Source organism: Vespa mandarinia, chromosome 16 (assembly GCF_050613455.1).
Source record: "Vespa mandarinia isolate Hongniang chromosome 16, ASM5061345v1, whole genome shotgun sequence".
In the NCBI taxonomy this organism is placed as follows: Eukaryota; Metazoa; Arthropoda; class Insecta; order Hymenoptera; family Vespidae; genus Vespa; species Vespa mandarinia.
Window position 1 is genome coordinate 2125972 of NC_140825.1, and position 18733 is coordinate 2144704.

At 26.8% G+C, this 18733-nt stretch overlaps 1 protein-coding gene across 2 annotated transcripts; it reads right to left on the bottom strand.

Annotated features, from left to right (window-relative positions):
• Positions 1 to 2739: 2739 nt before the first annotated feature.
• Esp (Epidermal stripes and patches) lies at positions 2740 to 14797 on the bottom strand. 2 transcript variants are annotated; one of them, XM_085662042.1, is made up of 12 exons: positions 14738 to 14797; positions 14323 to 14410; positions 7724 to 7890; positions 6341 to 6594; positions 5274 to 5475; positions 4772 to 4992; positions 4532 to 4709; positions 4276 to 4443; positions 4026 to 4187; positions 3808 to 3948; positions 3536 to 3681; positions 2740 to 3265 (listed from the first exon to the last, which is right to left on the bottom strand). In XM_085662042.1, exons 3-12 carry the CDS (start codon positions 7887 to 7889, stop codon positions 2891 to 2893), a joined length of 2013 nt encoding a protein of 670 aa, XP_085518168.1. In that variant the 5' UTR covers position 7890; positions 14323 to 14410; positions 14738 to 14797; the 3' UTR covers positions 2740 to 2890. The 2 variants fall into 2 exon arrangements, with proteins under 2 accessions (XP_085518168.1, XP_035723530.1); XM_035867637.2 differs by lacking the exon at positions 14738 to 14797 and having other exon boundaries at positions 14323 to 14502.
• Between the last annotated feature and the right edge of the window lie 3936 nt (positions 14798 to 18733).

Sequence of the window (18733 nt, forward strand, 5' to 3'; positions counted from 1 at the left end):
ACTGACAATAAGTTTTAAGCTGACTCACTTGGTTTTATCTTTATTTTCCTTTTTTCTTTCGTTCTTTTTTTTTCTTTATTTGTTTGTTTGTTTGTTTCGTTTTATTTATTTTTTTTTTTCTTTTAACTACACAACTCGCGAAAAAATGTGAGGAACTCGTCCTGGAAAGAAGAAGAAGAAGAAGAAGAAGAAGAAGAAGAAGAAGAAGAAGAAGACGAAGAAGAAGAAGACGAAGAAGAAGAAAAAAAAATCAAAACAAAACGAAGCAACGACGAATCATTAAAAAGAAAGAATAGAAAGAAAGAAAGAAAGAAAGAAAGAAAGAAAGAAAGAAAACAATGTTGAGTGGTGAAGAAAAATAAAAGAGAACAAAAAATAAACAAATAAAGAAATAGATAAATAAATGAATAAATAACTAAAGCCTCGAGAAGGTACAAGAAAAAAATCGAAAGTAAAGAATTAATGAAAATAAGCGATGTGTACAAAGTTACATATATGTGTATACATATACAAACAAATATATATATACACATATACACGCACACACATACATACATACATATACATATACATATATATATATATGTATGTATGTATATAACTTGTGATTTATTTATTTATTTATTATTTTTTATTTCGTAAAAAAATACGAGAAAGAAAAAAAGAAATTATATTATCACGACGTAGCAAGTCCAAGAAGAAACGGAACACAAAGACCTTGGCGGGTCGACAGACCCGCGTCAAGAACGTGCGACGACCCCGACCCCGTGCAGGAGAGAGCAACCCCTCTCTCTCACACTCTCTCTCTCTCTCTCTCTCTCTCTCTCTCTCTCTCTCTCACTTATTCTTCTTACGCTTCTTAGTATAACGAACGCATGACCGACGACAGAAGAAGACAAACACACACGTTACACACACCACCACCACAACACTCGACTTAACTCTCACCGTATGTATCGTCTAAATTCTTTTTATTCAGGTTTACATTGAACCCCGCCGGATATATTATATCCACCCTCTAACCTATTCACTTAGGAACATCCAAAATAGTCCCTGATAAAAATTATTTTTAATGATTTTTTTTTCTCTCTCTCTCTCTCTCTCTTTCTCTTTCTCTTTCTATCTATCTACCTACCTATCTATCTATTTCTCTCTATTTCTCTCTTATTACTTCTTATACCCTTTCCTTGTCTATATCACCATCCACACCACCAATGGGCTACTACTGTACTACACTACCAATCTTACTGCTGCATTTATCTCTCACTAGTCTACTACTGTTGCTACTATTTTACCAGTGCAACTGCTACTACTATTACCACTACTCTACTAATATACTACTACACTACTCTTACCTACTACACTACTACGCGATTACTACCTACTACCACCACCACTACTACCACAGCCTAGCTGCAACAGGAGCAGCAACAGCAGCAGCAGCAGTAGCAGCAGCAGCAGCAGCAACAGACAGCAGCAGTAGCAAAAGTGTGGTGTTCACCTTCACCAATTTCTCCACCTTCACCACCATTTAACATTCGATATAGCTATATTTGCCCTTTTTTTTTTTATTTTTTTTTTTCGTAATAAGAACGTCACTTAACACAAATATTAACAATAATAACAATAACAAAAAGCACTGGCAATTGCAGCTCCAATGTCAAATAATGAAGAAGAGCGGCACAAATTTCAGGTACACGGTATCATGCATACACATGCATAAATACGTACGTACGTACGTATGTACACACAAACACACATATATATATATATATATATATATACATACATACATACATAAACAGAATAAACGCGCACTCGACACTACTGAACAAGACAGCTGAGCCTCCGTGGCCCTAGCAGTTTTATATAAGAGACCGCTTCTCTCACACCGTGAATACAGGATAATTTGTTCACTAGTTAGCTCAACGGCCGAATATCTTAGCCCGCTAGAAGCCTTTCTAATCTTACGAATATCCAAACATTACGCACCGCACACCTCACCACTCCGATACTCCGCCAGCTAGCCTACCCCATCGACGATAATAACAAATATGGCGAGCAGGACTACCTTCTGCATATCGCTCTGTTCCTACTGCTCGCACACGGCCGTCAGATGGCACCATACGCGACCTGTACGTTTACTCCTTTCCTTTCCGACATCTTTTTTTTTCCCTCTTTATTTCACTCTACATATACCACGTTATTACGCGAGAGTATTCGTTGTGAACACTTCGAACAAATTCCGATTGGCTCATGACGCTATTAGTACTTCCAAATGCAACAGTTACGAGTCACGTGACGTCTCGCGGACACTCGATTGATTGGATGGTTCCATCGTGCGCCATGTTGTATCCGTGTAAGAGCCAATAAACGATCGGCTCTTGAGCATTATTTTCAATTTGATGATATTATTTATTGTCATTCGAAATTCTAAAGCTAACTGTGATAACTATAATAATAATACAATGATATTATTCGAGATAAGTGAAAGCTTTGATTCGTCATATTTTTTGATTATGCATGTATTTTTTTCTCTCTCTCTCTCTCTTTTTTCTTTTTTTTTTTTTTTTTTTAATAATAAATTACACTCAAATAAGTAGAAAAGAAAAATGAGTATTTAATAGGTTAAAAAAAATGATCTGTAGATTTAAGAAAATCAAAGTTTCCTTTATAGTCGAGATGCATTTATAAATTATATATACATATTGAAGGATAAGAAATGAATCAGTAGAAACACACTTTTAACTACTCATAAATTTTCTATTATTAAGTTTATTTAATTGTACCATGTCTTTGTGATAATCGATTTATCAGCATTTCATTTTGCTTTGTCAAATCGAACACTCTTAAGTGATACACAGTTCCTTGAAGACACATTGATTTAAACTTATGTCGATAGTGAAACTCGTTTAATGTGATTGAAATAGCCTCTTTCTTTTAATAAATCGTCCAATGCTTCTTGAGCATAATAAACAACAAAATTTGTCGGTGCGATGCCTTCAAATACAGCATAGACAGAGGGTTTTAAATTGTAGAAGAAAAGGGGTTGACCTCTAACTGCAAAATCTTTGGTCAGACTTTCGACGACCGTAGCAGCTGTAAAGTCTGCTCCATAAATATGTGAACAATCTATCACAACTGGTGTCTCTACGCTTTCTGTCCTATGACTATATTTAGTCACTAAATTTCTCACATAATCCACAGAAGGAAAGATCAAACAACGATCTGGTGTCAACATCAGATAATCGATCCCGCAGTGTGTCTAAAATGTGTAAAAAAGATAAATATATATACACATATATGTATATGTTTGTGTGGATATATATATATATACACGCACACAAAGAAATATAATAAAATACTAGAAACAGTCTGCTTCAAAAAAGTACAATATATATATATATATATATTTGAATGATCTAACATAATCTTATTGCACAATGAAATAATTAATTTATAATACTTTAATCAACTGTTTCTTTGAATAATAATTAATATATATTTCATACAATATATAAAAATATATATTTACAGTTAATTTTTCAACAGATATTTTTGGTCTTGCTGCATGGTAAAGAATGAACAATACATTCATACCAATCCCACAGAGAATTCCAATCTCAAGTTGCAGCACCAAGCAAGCAATGAAAGTTCCTAATCCTGGGATTAGATCAGACTCTAGAAAAGATATATTTATTATGAATCTTATTTTAATACAACAATGTTTATTTCAAATTTTCCTCAAGAGATACAATTAATTGTATTTTTATTTATTTCTACATTGATTAATAACCTAATTCTCACTTTTGGTTCTCCACATTGGCTTAATGACCTTCACTTCGACCATGAAGACAACGGCAGATATGATGATTGCTGCTAAGCTAGCTCTTGGTATATAACTGAAGTAAGGTGTAAGGAAAAGAAGTGCCAATATCACCAATAATCCTATAGAAAAAGAAAATGCATGTATTAAAATTTTCTTTACATACTAAAGTTTATCAATAATTATTTTTATAACATACCAGCATATAGACCACTCATTGGTGTTCTAACTCCAGAAGCATGATATACGGCACTTCTGCTAAGAGATCCTGTGCCTGGAAAAGCCTGTACAAAGGAACTACCAACGTTCGCTAAACCAATAGCTATTAATTCTTGTGTGGCATCAACTGACTTTCCTTGTGCTAAATTTACAAATAGTAAAATTATAATCATAATACATGTATATACGTCTATGGTATATTTTTTTTTAATGAATAAATTTTTTCTTACAAAATGCTTTGAAAATAGCCACATCCTCCATCAAAGAAATAAGTGGAAGAACAAGAATACCACTTCCCAAATTCGTACACATGTCTATAAAAGTGACTGTAGTATTATCGTCTTTGATGTAACCAAATGGAGGTGGTTGTAAAGTGGGCATACCACCTGGTATGGGACCTATATAATCAAAAGAAGTTTAATTAGTTTCATTTACATTAGATCAATATTATTATATATTTATTTATTTATTTATTCGTGATCATACCGATTACTTGAAAGGGTGCATCATGTGCGGTACTAAAAAGATATCCTAATAAACCGCAAACAATAACAAGAAGTGCATTCCTCGAGGTACAGGTCAACCATATAAGCGTATTTATTATTCTCTGCTTTTTCGTACGAAGTTCTTCATTGTCAGGACCAATTGTGAAGGAAGATATCATCTGATGATACGAATGAAATATTAATATTTCATTAATATCATATTTAAATTTTTAAAACTTACCCTGAGTATTAATAGGATACCTATGCAGCATATACCAAGCGTAGTATCCCATATCGATGTTTGATAAAGGCACTCGGCAATGCTTTTCCACATCTGTACAAAGGTAGATCCCTTGGCAGAGACAGCTAGGATATCTTTTACTTGTGACGTAACTATTATCAGTGCTACTGCCGAAGTGAATCCAGAACTAACCGGACCGGATACAAAGTCAATTAAAAATCCTAAAAATGATTGAAAGTCTAATTTATTACATTTTAATTAAACAAAATATATTGTCTATTTGGAAAAGAACAGTATTTTTTGACTTTTATTTACATAGTTGCGTGAACTAGTATAACGAAAAAAAAAAAAAAAAAAAAAAAAAAAAAAAAAAAAAAAAGCCCGCTTTTTAATTGACATTTCACATTTCAGTAAGAATATATATATATATATATATTATCAATGTTAATAAATCTAGCGTTAAATATGATACGAGAATAATATATTATATTTGATTACTTACCGAGTCCGAAAATTCCCATGATTAATTCCACGACACCTACTAAAAAGCATAATAATATCGCATGCTTTTCTGACGCGTCCAAATGAGCAACAGATTGATGAGTTAATAAAGAAAGTATAGCAGTAGGACCAAATGGTACATCTTTGCAGGAACCAAATATTATGTAAATGAAACATCCCAAAAAACTGCCATATAATCCGTACTGTAAAATTTCATTGATTATATATTATGAAAACATTGAATTAAATTTTAATTAAGAGAGAGAGAGAGAGAGAGAGAGAGAGAGAGAGAGAGAGAGAGAGAGAGAGAGAGAGAGAGAGAGAGAGAGAGAGAGAGAGAGAGAGAGAGAGAGAGAGAGAGAGAGAGAAAGAGAAAGAAAGAGTTATCAAAATTTTATTACTAATTAAGATATATCTTCAAGTTAAATTTCTTAATTTAATATAAAAATGTCGGAATTTTTAATACTTTATATTTAAATAAACAACAATAACAACAACAACGAGACTAATATTTTTTTAATTATAAATTTGTCTAGATTATTATACTATAATTGTTATGAGAGTGTCGTTTATTTATATATTTTGTCTTATTGTTATTTTATTTAGATATATAATTAAATAAATTGTTGTTGTTTTATTTAGATATAAATAAACGAATTATTGTTTTTCTTTCCCTCTTCCTTTTTTTTTATTATCTTCTTTTTACCTATTATGTTTTCAAATGTTTACTCTTAAAAAAATATTTGAAATATCAAGTCATGAAGGATTTTTTTTTAATTCACGAAAAAAAATGTATATATATATATATATTTTTTTTTTCTATTGTTCTCTAACAAACGAGATATTTAATTGGCTTTTAATTTATGATTTTATACATATATTAAATTTAATAAGATATCTTTGATATACTGTATAATAAAAAGAAAAACAAAATTGAGAGATTTAATTGGTAGACATTTTTTTAACTATCTATAAAATATTATAAATAATTACAAAATAATAAATATTATAAATAATTCTATGTAAATGTATCATTGTCATTTTAAATATAATACAATTGGGAATCACCTCTGTTGGTAGTCCAGCTACATTTGCATATGCAAGCGATTGTGGAATAACAGTCAATCCTACGGTAATACCAGCAACCAAATCTCCAAGTGCATCTTGATTGTTATAACGTGGTAACCAACTTAAAATTGGTAATCTTTTATATAATTTTCTTTTAGAACAAGTGAATTTGACCCAACGATTTGCCAATCGTAATGTCGAATCCAAAAAGTTATTCTTTCGCTTTGCGCCATCATCCCCTGGCTCTTCGATCACTGCAATAGATAACGATAATAAAAGTTTATATATGTATATATTTATTTTTATACATAGCTATAATGGATATATAAAAAAAAATATATATATATATATGTATCTTTATGTATAATACATTATACTATAATATTATGTATAATATTATTATATATATATATAAGGTATTTATTATAGATAAGAATTATTTTATTTATTAAGATTTTATTTATTAAGATTTTAATTATATTATTATATATTTATTTATTTATTAAGATATTAAAATATCGATGACCATTCTAAAAAAAAAAAAAAAAAAAAAAAAAAAAATTCTCGAAGACCTTGAGACAAATTTTTTTTTTATTAATCCGAATATATTTTACTTTTATTTAAACAAAATAATATGTAATCTCTTTGAAATTTATTTCCTTATCGTTAAAAGCAACGAAGCTATATATATATATTTTGAAGTACATTACTTGGGTTAAATAAAACACATTTATATATAACGATATGAAAGATAAAGTTGTAATCAAATTGTTTGACAAATTATCATTGTAATCGATAAGTAACGTTTGAAAAGTAAAAAAATCCTAATCTATTATCTATATCGATTTGTCACTTTTAATTTATAATTACTTTTCAATGTTAATATTTCATTTTAATTTTCGCCATTTAACAGTATCCTTTTTATATTTTAACCATTTAAATGTAACATTTTCAATATTTACTTACTTTTGTGACATCCTCGCAGCATAAGGAAATGAAAATTATGCTTTACCGTTAAACATTAATATTTGCAAAAAGGATATCCAACGATATATATGATCTCAGAAACGATTAACAAAAGTATATATAAAAATATTTATTATCGATAATTAACATTTTGTAAGTTTATTCATATTAATAATAAAGAGAGGAAATGGGGAGGGGGAAGGCGGGCGGCGAGGTGGAAGGAAATAAAATTTTTTTTCATAAAAGTACTTATTATAGATAATCAACATATTGTATGTTTATCGTTGTTAAACAATTGGAGGGAAGAAAAAAATTATATACATATGTAGGTAAATAAGTAATTGAGTAAGTAAAAAGGTAAATTAAATATCTAAGGAAATATAAATTGAAATTAATTAAAGCGAAATAAGTACTTACAGATAAAGTCAGACGAGCCTTGTATCTCGCGATGGATACCGTGAGAATTTTTAATTATATCCTTTGTAACGTCCAATTTATCTTCGTTAATTTTCTCGGAACAATGTACGTATGCGCCGTTGTCGTTCCCCGTTTTTTGATCATCGATATCCTTGCCTTCCTTCATCCTTTTTATACGAATGAAAAGAACATAGAAATAAATATAAATACAACAAAAAATTAACATTGATCCTAATTGTATACATCTCAAAATAATTTCAAGTTATACATTTAGCGTCTGCTATATCGTTGATCACTTTGAATAGTTGCCATTTATACAGAATGAATAATAATTAGACTTGAAAAAAAAATACTGTATATTTTTTGAAGGCTTCGAAATAATAATAATAATAATAATAATAATAATAATAATAATAATAATAATAATAATAATAATTAGAAGGTTTGAAAAACGCAAATCCAATTCTGCCATTATAAAAAAAAAAGTTCATAAATCATAATGAAATGAGCAAATTGTTTTAATTGAGCTTAAAGTTCGTCCGTTGGGTATACTACACTCAATGATAAGTCATAATCACAGATTGCATAAGTCATATTCTGTGAATTTTTTTATTAATTAATAATTTTATATTGTGTATAACAGTAATAATCGAGATAGAATTAGTTAACATATCTATGTTATATACTTTATATCTTGCGACGAAAAAATAATAATAAATTGATTTAATAAATAAATAAATAAATAAATAAATAAATAAATAAATTTTTTTCTCTAGAAATATATCAAGAATACTCGTTGAGCAATTCTAAGCAACTTGAAATAATTATTTTTAATAATTTCTGACGACTGTTTCGTTCGTCATTTCTTACCTATCAAATCTCTTATAATACAATATTTTATCCTACAGAATTATGTCTCCTAAATTTCACGTTTCCTTTACGATTCAATTTGATTGTCGATGTAGGATCATAGGAACAAATTTTTTTTCTAGATTTATTTCTTTTTTATTTTTTCTTAACGAGAACACGTAAGACGGTAATATACGTTTTTTCTTTTTTTTTTTTTTCAATATTTTATTATATATTATTGGAAAAAAAAAGTATACAAAGTTGCATAATATTATTCATTTCTTATTGTTTTTTTTTATTTTTTTTTTTTTAAATAAAACTATTCAGAAAAGAATTCTTTTTCTTAAGTGTGAAACGTATAGCTAAGCGAATGTAATTTAGAAAGAAAAAAATTTGAACGGATTTTTAAACTGCAAGAAATTTTCAAGGAAGTAAATCTATGAGAATAAAAAAAAAAAAAAGGAAAAAAGGAAGAAGAAAATATTTTCGATAATTTTCCGACGCTTTTAAGTTAAATATTATTGTTATTATTTCTTTTTTTTTTTCTTTGTATACAGAATTATGAAGTTGATTGATGATTAATATAATGAAAAAAATATATAATTCCAATAATAAAAAAAAAAAAAAAAAGAAAAAAAAACAAAGTTGACCTTCATATGTCTTTTGCGCATTCTCCTACAAAGAGAGAAATAGAAAAGAAATATCAATCACGATTAAATTACGTCATTCTCGGTATCATTCAACTTTTCTTTGAAATATTGTTCATTAAAATCATTATTTATGTAGTAATAGAATCGTTGTAAATGGTTCCACTTAAGTAAATTATATTGTCCTGTATAATTAATGAATATTCAATCGTTTATATAAAAGATATGTATACGATTAATTTTTGTTTGTATTAGTTTGTATTTTAATTTGTATGATATTTTATATATATATATATATAATATTTTTATATTTCATTAATTTCAAGACCGTAGTACCGCTCCTGTAAAGTCGAACGCAACGATATTCATTTTAACAAGCGTATCGTCATAATTAATAATGGACGATTATATATTATAAAAAAGGAATAAATAATTTGATAAATACTTGTACTACGGTAAAAATTCACTCGAAGGAAAATTGTTTTTTTTTTTTTAAATTATTTAAATGTAACTTTCACGACCCAAGAGAGAAAGTTTACATATGCATCTTTTTTTTATGTTTATTGAAATTTATTCGAGATGACGGGAATTATTTATACGATAAGAATTCAGAGAATTTCGATATTTATAATTTTTTTTTTTTATTTTTCTTTTTCTTTTTCTTTTTCTTTTTCTTTTTCTCCCCTGGTATACGAAGAATTAATTTTACGATTGCATAAACAAACGATAAAAATTAATGAAACATTTCAGCAGGACATATGAGAGAATAAATTTAAAGATTTCAACACAGACACAGTTCAATATTGAAAATTTATGAAACATTTTTATTCGGATATATTAAGAGTCAATCTAACGATATCACGAACAAGATTGAAATTTATTTAAGAAAAGTCATACGAACGAATTAATTTAACGATCGTATTAATTTGAATAATAATTTATGATGGATTTTTTTTTTTTTTTTTTTTTTTTTTCTTACAAATACATAAGTGAAAAATTATTAAAATGTTCGTACAAATAAGAGATACGAAAAATTTATTTATTTATGAAAATCAATATTTACTTTTTTCTTTTCTTTTGAAAAATTTATTCGAACATACGAGAAATCAACGTAATAATTGAAACGATTGAGGAAAAAAAAAAATGGAAATTTTTAAACAATTTTACTGTCGTAGAAAAGATAAACAGAAAATATATGCGAACGATGATCGCATCGATCCGATAAAATTCTTTTTTGGGAACTATTTTCTTTTCCCGTGGTTGTATTTGAAAAAAAAAAAAAGAAAAAGAAAAAGAAGAGGAAGAGAAAAAAAAAGAAAAAAACCAATGCAAATAATTGCATCGATCATTCATCTTTTTCTTCATTTTTTTTTTTTTCTTTTCTTTTCACTTTTTTTCTTCTTGAAGAAAAAAAGTTTTTCTTCTTGGAAAATCAATAATTATTTATTATTAAGATACCAAACGGATAGATATTAATGGAAAATATTATCTCTCGATGATCATGAAAAGAAACGAAACATAGGAAATGATCATGTTACAATATTACAATCGTACTCATAGGATATATCAATAATAATTGATATTAACGCGATTCCCGTATCGAATGCCGATTATCAAACGATGGAAACAGGATACATCTTCGCAGAAGCTAAGTCGGTTACTAACTATATGATAGTGAATATATAAAACATCAATGTACATATACATACATCTACGTGTTACGTGAAGTTGTCTAGTTATAAGAATGGATATGAATCTGCATTGTGAGGGACGGGTTGGTTTCATAAGTTTCAGATTTTGTTCATCCACTACGCGCAGATCAATACCACACAATTTTGCGTTAGTAGGACCACATATATTTATTAAATATATATATATATATATGTATGTATGTATATGAGTCATTTGTTTTGAAATTTTTTAAAGGGGCAAGTTGATTTTATTAAAAAGATCAAATTAATATTTATAATAATTAATTATAAATGATCTTATCATTTTGAAAGGATTTACAATCCAAAACTAATGTGGACTTTGAAACATTTTCAAAATAAACGTCTATATTTTTTTCTACCACGTTACTTATAACATTATTTATTCCTAGCCATAGATCGACCATAATTGATTTTAATCGGTTGGATTCTATTGAAATCTGTTTTTCTAACACATTGATCTTAACTATTATCAACGGAGTAAAATTAATCGGACATCGTATCGTCCGTAAAAAAATATACGAGGTATATAAAATCCGATTGATTTAAATAAATATTTTAAGGAGTGTTTACAAATTTTTTTTCTATTCTACATCAATTGAACATATCTATATATATATATATATATTAATATAATATATATATTAAGAAGTTTAACAATAGTGTGATGCTACTAATATAACAAAAATGTTTAACTCATTTCAAATTTGTTTTTACTTTAATTATTTTTTAATAAACAGACAGATATATATATATATATATATATATATATATATATATATGTCATATGTATAGAATATACGTGTGAGAATATATCAATCAGAAATATTTCAATAACAAAGTAAATCGTAATCTCATTTATGTAACAAATTTGATATTAATCCATATCAAATTTTTCTCTCACTATTGTACTTTAATAGACATATATATATATAAGCATATATATACTATATGACATGTTATATTTATATATAAACTAGTGTATAGAGAGTATATTACTTTCATATATAATAATTGAAAATATTTTAATAATTCCAACAAAGTTAATAGTGACATATTTGTTATTAACTTATATCGAATTATTTGACTACTAATATATTAATAGATGCATTTATAATATATATATATTTAAATATATATAGCACACTTTCTCTTTTATTATATATATATATATATATATATATATATATATATATATATATTCTTTGATGAGTGTATATACCAATACCACACGAGTATATATACTCATAGTATACAAGTATACATATACATATACATATACATATACATATACATATACATATACATATACATATACATATATATATATATATGTATATATGCTTTGTATTTACTAAATACTAATACTCAATGGAAATTTTCTGATATAATGTTTGTTTGTCTAAGATATTTCACGTTAACATCGCTCGGCAACTCTTAATCAACAATCTTATAGCAATTTTCAAATCACGAGACGTTCTTCTCTTCTTTACCCGATAAAATATGCGCATTTAATGGCAATATGACCATTTAATGGATCATGCGATCGTGCTTAAGCGCCTCATCGGCTTACGATCGCTTCGGTACTTCACATAAATCAATTCTAACGTCCATGCATATTAAAAGATTATACACGTCGGACATAAAAAGTATGATTTTTATCATGAGTATACATATTCTTTCTTTCTTTTTTTTTCTTCTCTCTCTCTCTCTCTCTCTTTCTTTTTTATTTTTTTTTGCTCTTTCTTTTTTATTGTTCTCTTTTCCTTTCTTATTTTTTTCTTCCTTTCTTTCTCCCCTCCCCCTCCATCTTTCTTCTTCCCGTTAAACGTCATTTAAAGATTTGTTCCATTTCACCTTTTTTTTCTATTTCCTTGAGAAAGGAGGTAGAAAGAAAAGGGATAAAAAAAAAAAAAGAAAAGAAAAAAAAGAAAAATACAAAAATAAAAAATAGAATGATAATTCTTTCACAGATAATGGCATCATGAAGTATTGAAGATCTGGAAGTAACAATAAAAGTATCGTTTGCCAATGATTTATCGTACGACTTTCTAAAAGCTTATGTTTTAAAAATATTTATTTTCTTTGTTTTATTTTTTTTCTTTTTATTCTTTTTTTAATTTTTTTTTTTCTTCTGCAACGTCAGGAAGACGTTTTTTTCTTCACAACGTGAGGTCGTTCAGTTTCATGGTTAAAATTATATATACATATATATGTATATATATTATATATATTATATATATATAAATATATATATATATATAAACTTTCAATGATATTTACACGTGATCATGTGTTATTTCTTTTTTTTTTTTCTTTTTTTTTTCCTTTTTTTTTTTTTTTTTATTTATTTCTCTTCGATAAAATTACTCGCAGCTAATCAGTCATCGTTAAATGTTAATTATAGTTCCGAAGTTCATAAAGTATCGCCGAATTGATCATTACGCTTAATAGTTAAGCAAGAAAAGATAAGGAGGAGAATATTATCAACGAATTTAGGGATTACACAAGTGGAAAGGAAAAAAGAAAAGAGAGAGAGAGAGAGAGAGAAAGAAAAGAGGAAAATCAAAAGAAAAAGAAAAAAGAGAAAAGAAAAGATAAGTAAAAGAAAAAGATAAGAAAAGATATTTACAAACTCTAATTTATAAGTAACTCTAATTTATTCAAGGAATTTAAAGAATCTTCGGTGAATCAATCAAAAGTATACTTGTTTGTTTCAATTAAAGCTCAACTCGATCCTTTATCTTATAAAGCAACGTCAACGTTCCGTTCCATTTAAACGGCTTTACTTCACATGATTTTTATAAGAATTATATGGTTACGTATGCGGCGAACGAAAAATTATATTCCTTAGATACAATTGTTGAGGGAAAATAGAGAAAGAAAAAAAAAAAGAAAAAAAAAGAAAAAAAAAGAAAAGAAAAATAAGGAGGGAAATTCATTCGCGTTAGAATTATATTATTCGATTGGTCTGAGAAAAGAATGTATATAAAATGTGCAAAGAAAAAAATAAAATTCATACGAACAAAGAAAAGATTAGAAAAATAATGAAATTCATTCGCGTTTAATTTATATTATTCGATTAGTTTGAAAAAATATATACGTTTAAAAGAAAGGGGAAAAAAGAATTGTATGAATAAAAAGAAGAATAGAAAAAAAAAGATTGAAATTCATTCGCATCGGATTTTGTATTATTCAATTAATTCGAGAAAAAAGAACGTACATGAAAAAATAAAGAAAGAAAAAAAAAATCTTTGAAGAAAAAGAAGAAAAGAATTTCATGCATTCTCATGGAATTTGTATTATTATGTATATACAAATATATATATATATATATATATATATATATATATATATATATACACATAAAAAATAAAGAAAACAAAATTCTTACCTTGGGCTTTATTATTTCATGATAAAATCATTACGTTGATCCTTTAGCGGCTTCATCCCCAGTATTATGGATCAATCTTCACCTTTCACTTTATTTTTTACTTATTGTATATATATATATATTTATATATATATATATGTAAATGTGCATGTATACATATATATGTATATATATATATATATATGTTTTTTTTTATGAACAATCACTTTTCTTAGATTTTTCTCGATGACAAAATTTTAAATCTTCAAAAACATTGAAACTTTTGACAATATCACGGACACGTTTAAAAGTTCGTGTTGTACATTTAAAGAAATTTCGTGGAAATGAAATATTACAGATATGGAAAGTTAAAAAAAAAACAAAAAAGAGAAAGGTATATATATATATATATACACATACACACACACCTACACACCTATATATATATATATATACACATATATATGACTAAGAAAATATGAAGACGACTTGCGCGAAGCGAAGACGAAACTAAGTTAGCAACGAGCCGAGCCGAGACGTTTAAACGCACCGCGTTGTTATTTGGCCACTTCACGATCCTCTCCGTTGGTGACATAACTAACTCCCACTTCGTTTCCTTCGAAGTCTCCACCCCTTCCCAAAGTCGTAATGTTGCTGGAAAACGGCACGTACATACTTACAATATCCATGTATGTATATAGTTCTGTTGAGAGCTTTACTCGAGTTGTAAATGTTGTCACAAGGATGGATAAATGGATGGATAGACGTTCTCTTGGATCCATGATCCATGATTCATAACAAAGGAGAAATATCGATTAACGATAAAATCCAATCAACACGAAACATCCTGAAATAATATAAATGTCGTTAACGTGATATATAATTTGATTTATTTATTGTTTCACGATTTTTTTTCTTTTTTTTTTTTTTTTGTCAACTCGAACGAGTTTTTCCTTTTTTCTCTTTTTTTTTTCTCTTCTTTTCTTTTCTTTTCTTTTCTTTTTTTCTTTTTTTGTTCTTTAGCTTAAATTTCACCGCTCAATAATGGAAAAGTTTAGTTATTTCATTTTTATTGTTGATAAGAAAGGTATCGTTTTTCTTCTCTTTTTTTTTTTTTTTTTTTTTTTTTAATCACTCATCCATCATCATTTTAATTAATATTATTATATAATGTATGCGTATATTTTTTTTTCGTTTCTCTAGATATATTCGAAAGTGTTTATTGTAATAAACGTGATAATCGGTTTTTTCTGTGTATGTGTTTTTTTTTCTTTTTTTAGATTGTGAGAGAGATAAGAGATGGAAATATTTTGCTTTTGATCCATACATTTTTACAAATTATAAAAAGATTTTTCGACATTTTTCTGACATTGGGTTAATCGCAAAGGCCAAATTGAAAACTTTCCTAATTCTATCGTTGTTATCAGTGGTACATCATTATATCATTTGTATTAGTATTACCATATGGTACATATTGCAAAAATTATATTTGTTAATAATAATAATAAAATAATAATCAAAGAATTTTCTTTTATTATTGTTGATTCACGTAATTATAATTGACATTGTTAATTGTTCAAAATAATTTATTTATCTATATATATATATATATATATATATATATATATAATTATTTTAAATTAAATGTATAAAGATTTATATACAAATATGAAAGATTTTCGAATATTTTAATATTATATTAAGATTAATTAAAACGATGTTTTTTTTTATTGTTAATTTTATTTTATTTACCTATCATTAAAAAACTTGATGTTGAAAAAGCGTTATATTTCGGAACATATAAATAATAGTATTTGTTAATAATAATAATAATAATAATAATAATAATAATAATAATAATAATAATAATAATAATAATAATAAAATATTAAAATATATTTTATTCTATAGTTTTATTCGTTTTGATTATGATCAACAATTGTTAAAAATTTTCGATCGAATTTCGATAGATTTTTTTGCACGATATTCATTACAAATTATAAGCGTATAAATACTTACAAAGACAAAATATTTTATTAAGATAAAATAAATAGCCGATTCTTGTTTAGCAACAATGGCATATCGTTAAGAAAAACTTAGGATTGAAAAAACATGATTTACATGCGAATCTGATATTTTTTCTAAAAATAATAATACAAAAAAGAAAGAAAACAAAATAAATAAAAGAAGTTCTTAATATTAATTAATTAATACGTAAATAAAATTTTTACAAAATTTTCAATATTCTTTTTATAGCAGTGACGTACCATTGAAAAGTTTAGGATTCAAAAAGAACGTAATTAGGTATGTATCTACAAAAGTCATAAATATACATATATATATATATATATATTTATTTATTTATTTATTTATTTATTTATTTATTTATAGTAATAATGGAAGATAGAAAAAAAAGAATAATAAAAAATATTCTTCTCTCATTATTGATACATAATAAATATGAAAGATTTTTTACTAATCATTTTAAATTAAATAGAAATTAATTCTAAGGGTAATTGTAAAGATAATTCAAAATCTAATGAAGTTTTATTGAAGATATATTAGATTTAGAAATTTTGTTCAAAACTTTCTAATTCTTTCTTTTTATCAATGATATATTATAGAAACATTTAGTATTAAGAAAACTTGATTCCTTAATACACATACACAGAGAAAAAGAAAGAGAGAGAGAGAGAGAGAGAGAGAGAGAGAGAGAGAGAGAGAGAGAGAGAGATGGCATTCCTTAAATTATAATAATTAATAACAATATAAAATAATAAAAAATCATTCTGTTTTCATTGTTGATGCATGTGAATCTAATTAACATTATTAGAAACGTTTACGTTTGGTAGAATGTAAAAAAAAAGTGTTTATACATCATTTTTTTCGAACTTCCCGACGTTCGAGACTAATTAAAACGGTGATTCTTTCTTATTAGCGGTGTGTGCATACGAGTAAAAATACTGAAGAATAAAAAAAAAAAAACACGATATGCTTGTGATGGCTGGCAGTAAAGTTGTATTTATTAAAATAATGAATATGATTGGAAAATATGTACTAATTGAATTTATTCTTACCTTTTTAATAATTCATTACAATACACGCATATATTACACATACACACACACACACACGCATATGCAATTATTATATATATATATATGCATTTATATTATATATATTTTATATATACATATGTATCTATATAAAAAGATCAAATAATTGCTTTCAAGGACAAGTAACCAATTGATCTTCCGTATTAAATGTCTGCACAACCGTAAGCCGACGAAATGTTTACTTACAATTATGATATAGGTAAATTAATCGTTTAAATCAATGTCCCGTGACTAGTCTCATGACTACTATTGCGCAAACATATTTTCCTTAATAACACGTGCGATAACCGTTTCAAGGTGACAATGATCTTTTTCAAAAAAAAAAAAAAAAAAATAAAAAAAACCAGTTCTATCATGAGCCACGAACAAATATGGTAGACCTGGGATACTTATACGAATAATTATCGTTTCTCCTTCATCGCACTTGTTACTCCCACAATCTTTCTCCTCCTTTACTCCACCATCCTCCCTCCTTCATCCCTTCTCCCTCTCCCACCCCCCCAATCACCTCAACCGCCCACGCCATCATCCCCTCCCCGAACCCCAACCCAATAGAAATTATTCCTTTCTTAAAACTTTTTATAAGAATTCCAATGACGAGGAAAGAGAAACAAGAAAAACACAAAAAAAAAGAAGAAAAAAACAAAAAAAGAAAAAAAGAAAAAGAAGAAAGAGAAAAAAAAGAGAGAGAAAAAAGAAAAAAGCAAAACACTACCGGTAGATCACTCGAAATATATAACGAAAGATATGGCGAAATGTGTGTTCATTTTTTTTTTTTTTTTTTTTTACGATACTTAGAATTAAATATAATAAAAAGGAAAATAATGAAATGAAAGGAAATAAATATTAATCCTTTGTATCGTTGTCAGTCGATCACGTTGTTGTTATTAATTGATAGTGTTTATGCTTTAACATCGAAAAAATATGACAAGCTTTGGTTTTATGTAAATTCTACGAAAAATGTCAATTTCTAAAAAGTAAGATTAAAGAGCTACTAACTGGTATTAGTGCAATTTTGTTATCGGACGTGTACGACGTATGTTGGCTTCCTCGTTTTAATCCAGTACTTTCGTAGATAAATATTTAATTATCTTGCATTAATCTCTTATATGCATGTGATATGTAGACATAAGAAAAGATGTTACTTAAACCGAGATATAAACAGGAAGAGAGGGAAGGAGAGAGAGAGAGCGAGAGAAAGAGGTAGATAGATAGATAGATAGAGAGAGAGAGAGAATATTAATTTTTTAAACGAAACAACTTTTGATTATTATTATTACTATCATCGTCATCATCATCATCATCATCATCATCAT

Coding starts and splice junctions, on each gene's coding strand:
- Esp (XM_085662042.1), bottom strand. CDS start 7,889: ATGAAGGAAGGCAAGGATATCGATGATCAAAAAACGGGGAACGACAAC. Junction 4,710..4,771: donor GTATCCTATTAATACTCAGG/GTAAGTTTTAAA, acceptor TCGTATCATCAG/ATGATATCTTCCTTCACAAT. Junction 4,444..4,531: donor TGCACCCTTTCAAGTAATCG/GTATGATCACGA, acceptor TTGATTATATAG/GTCCCATACCAGGTGGTATG.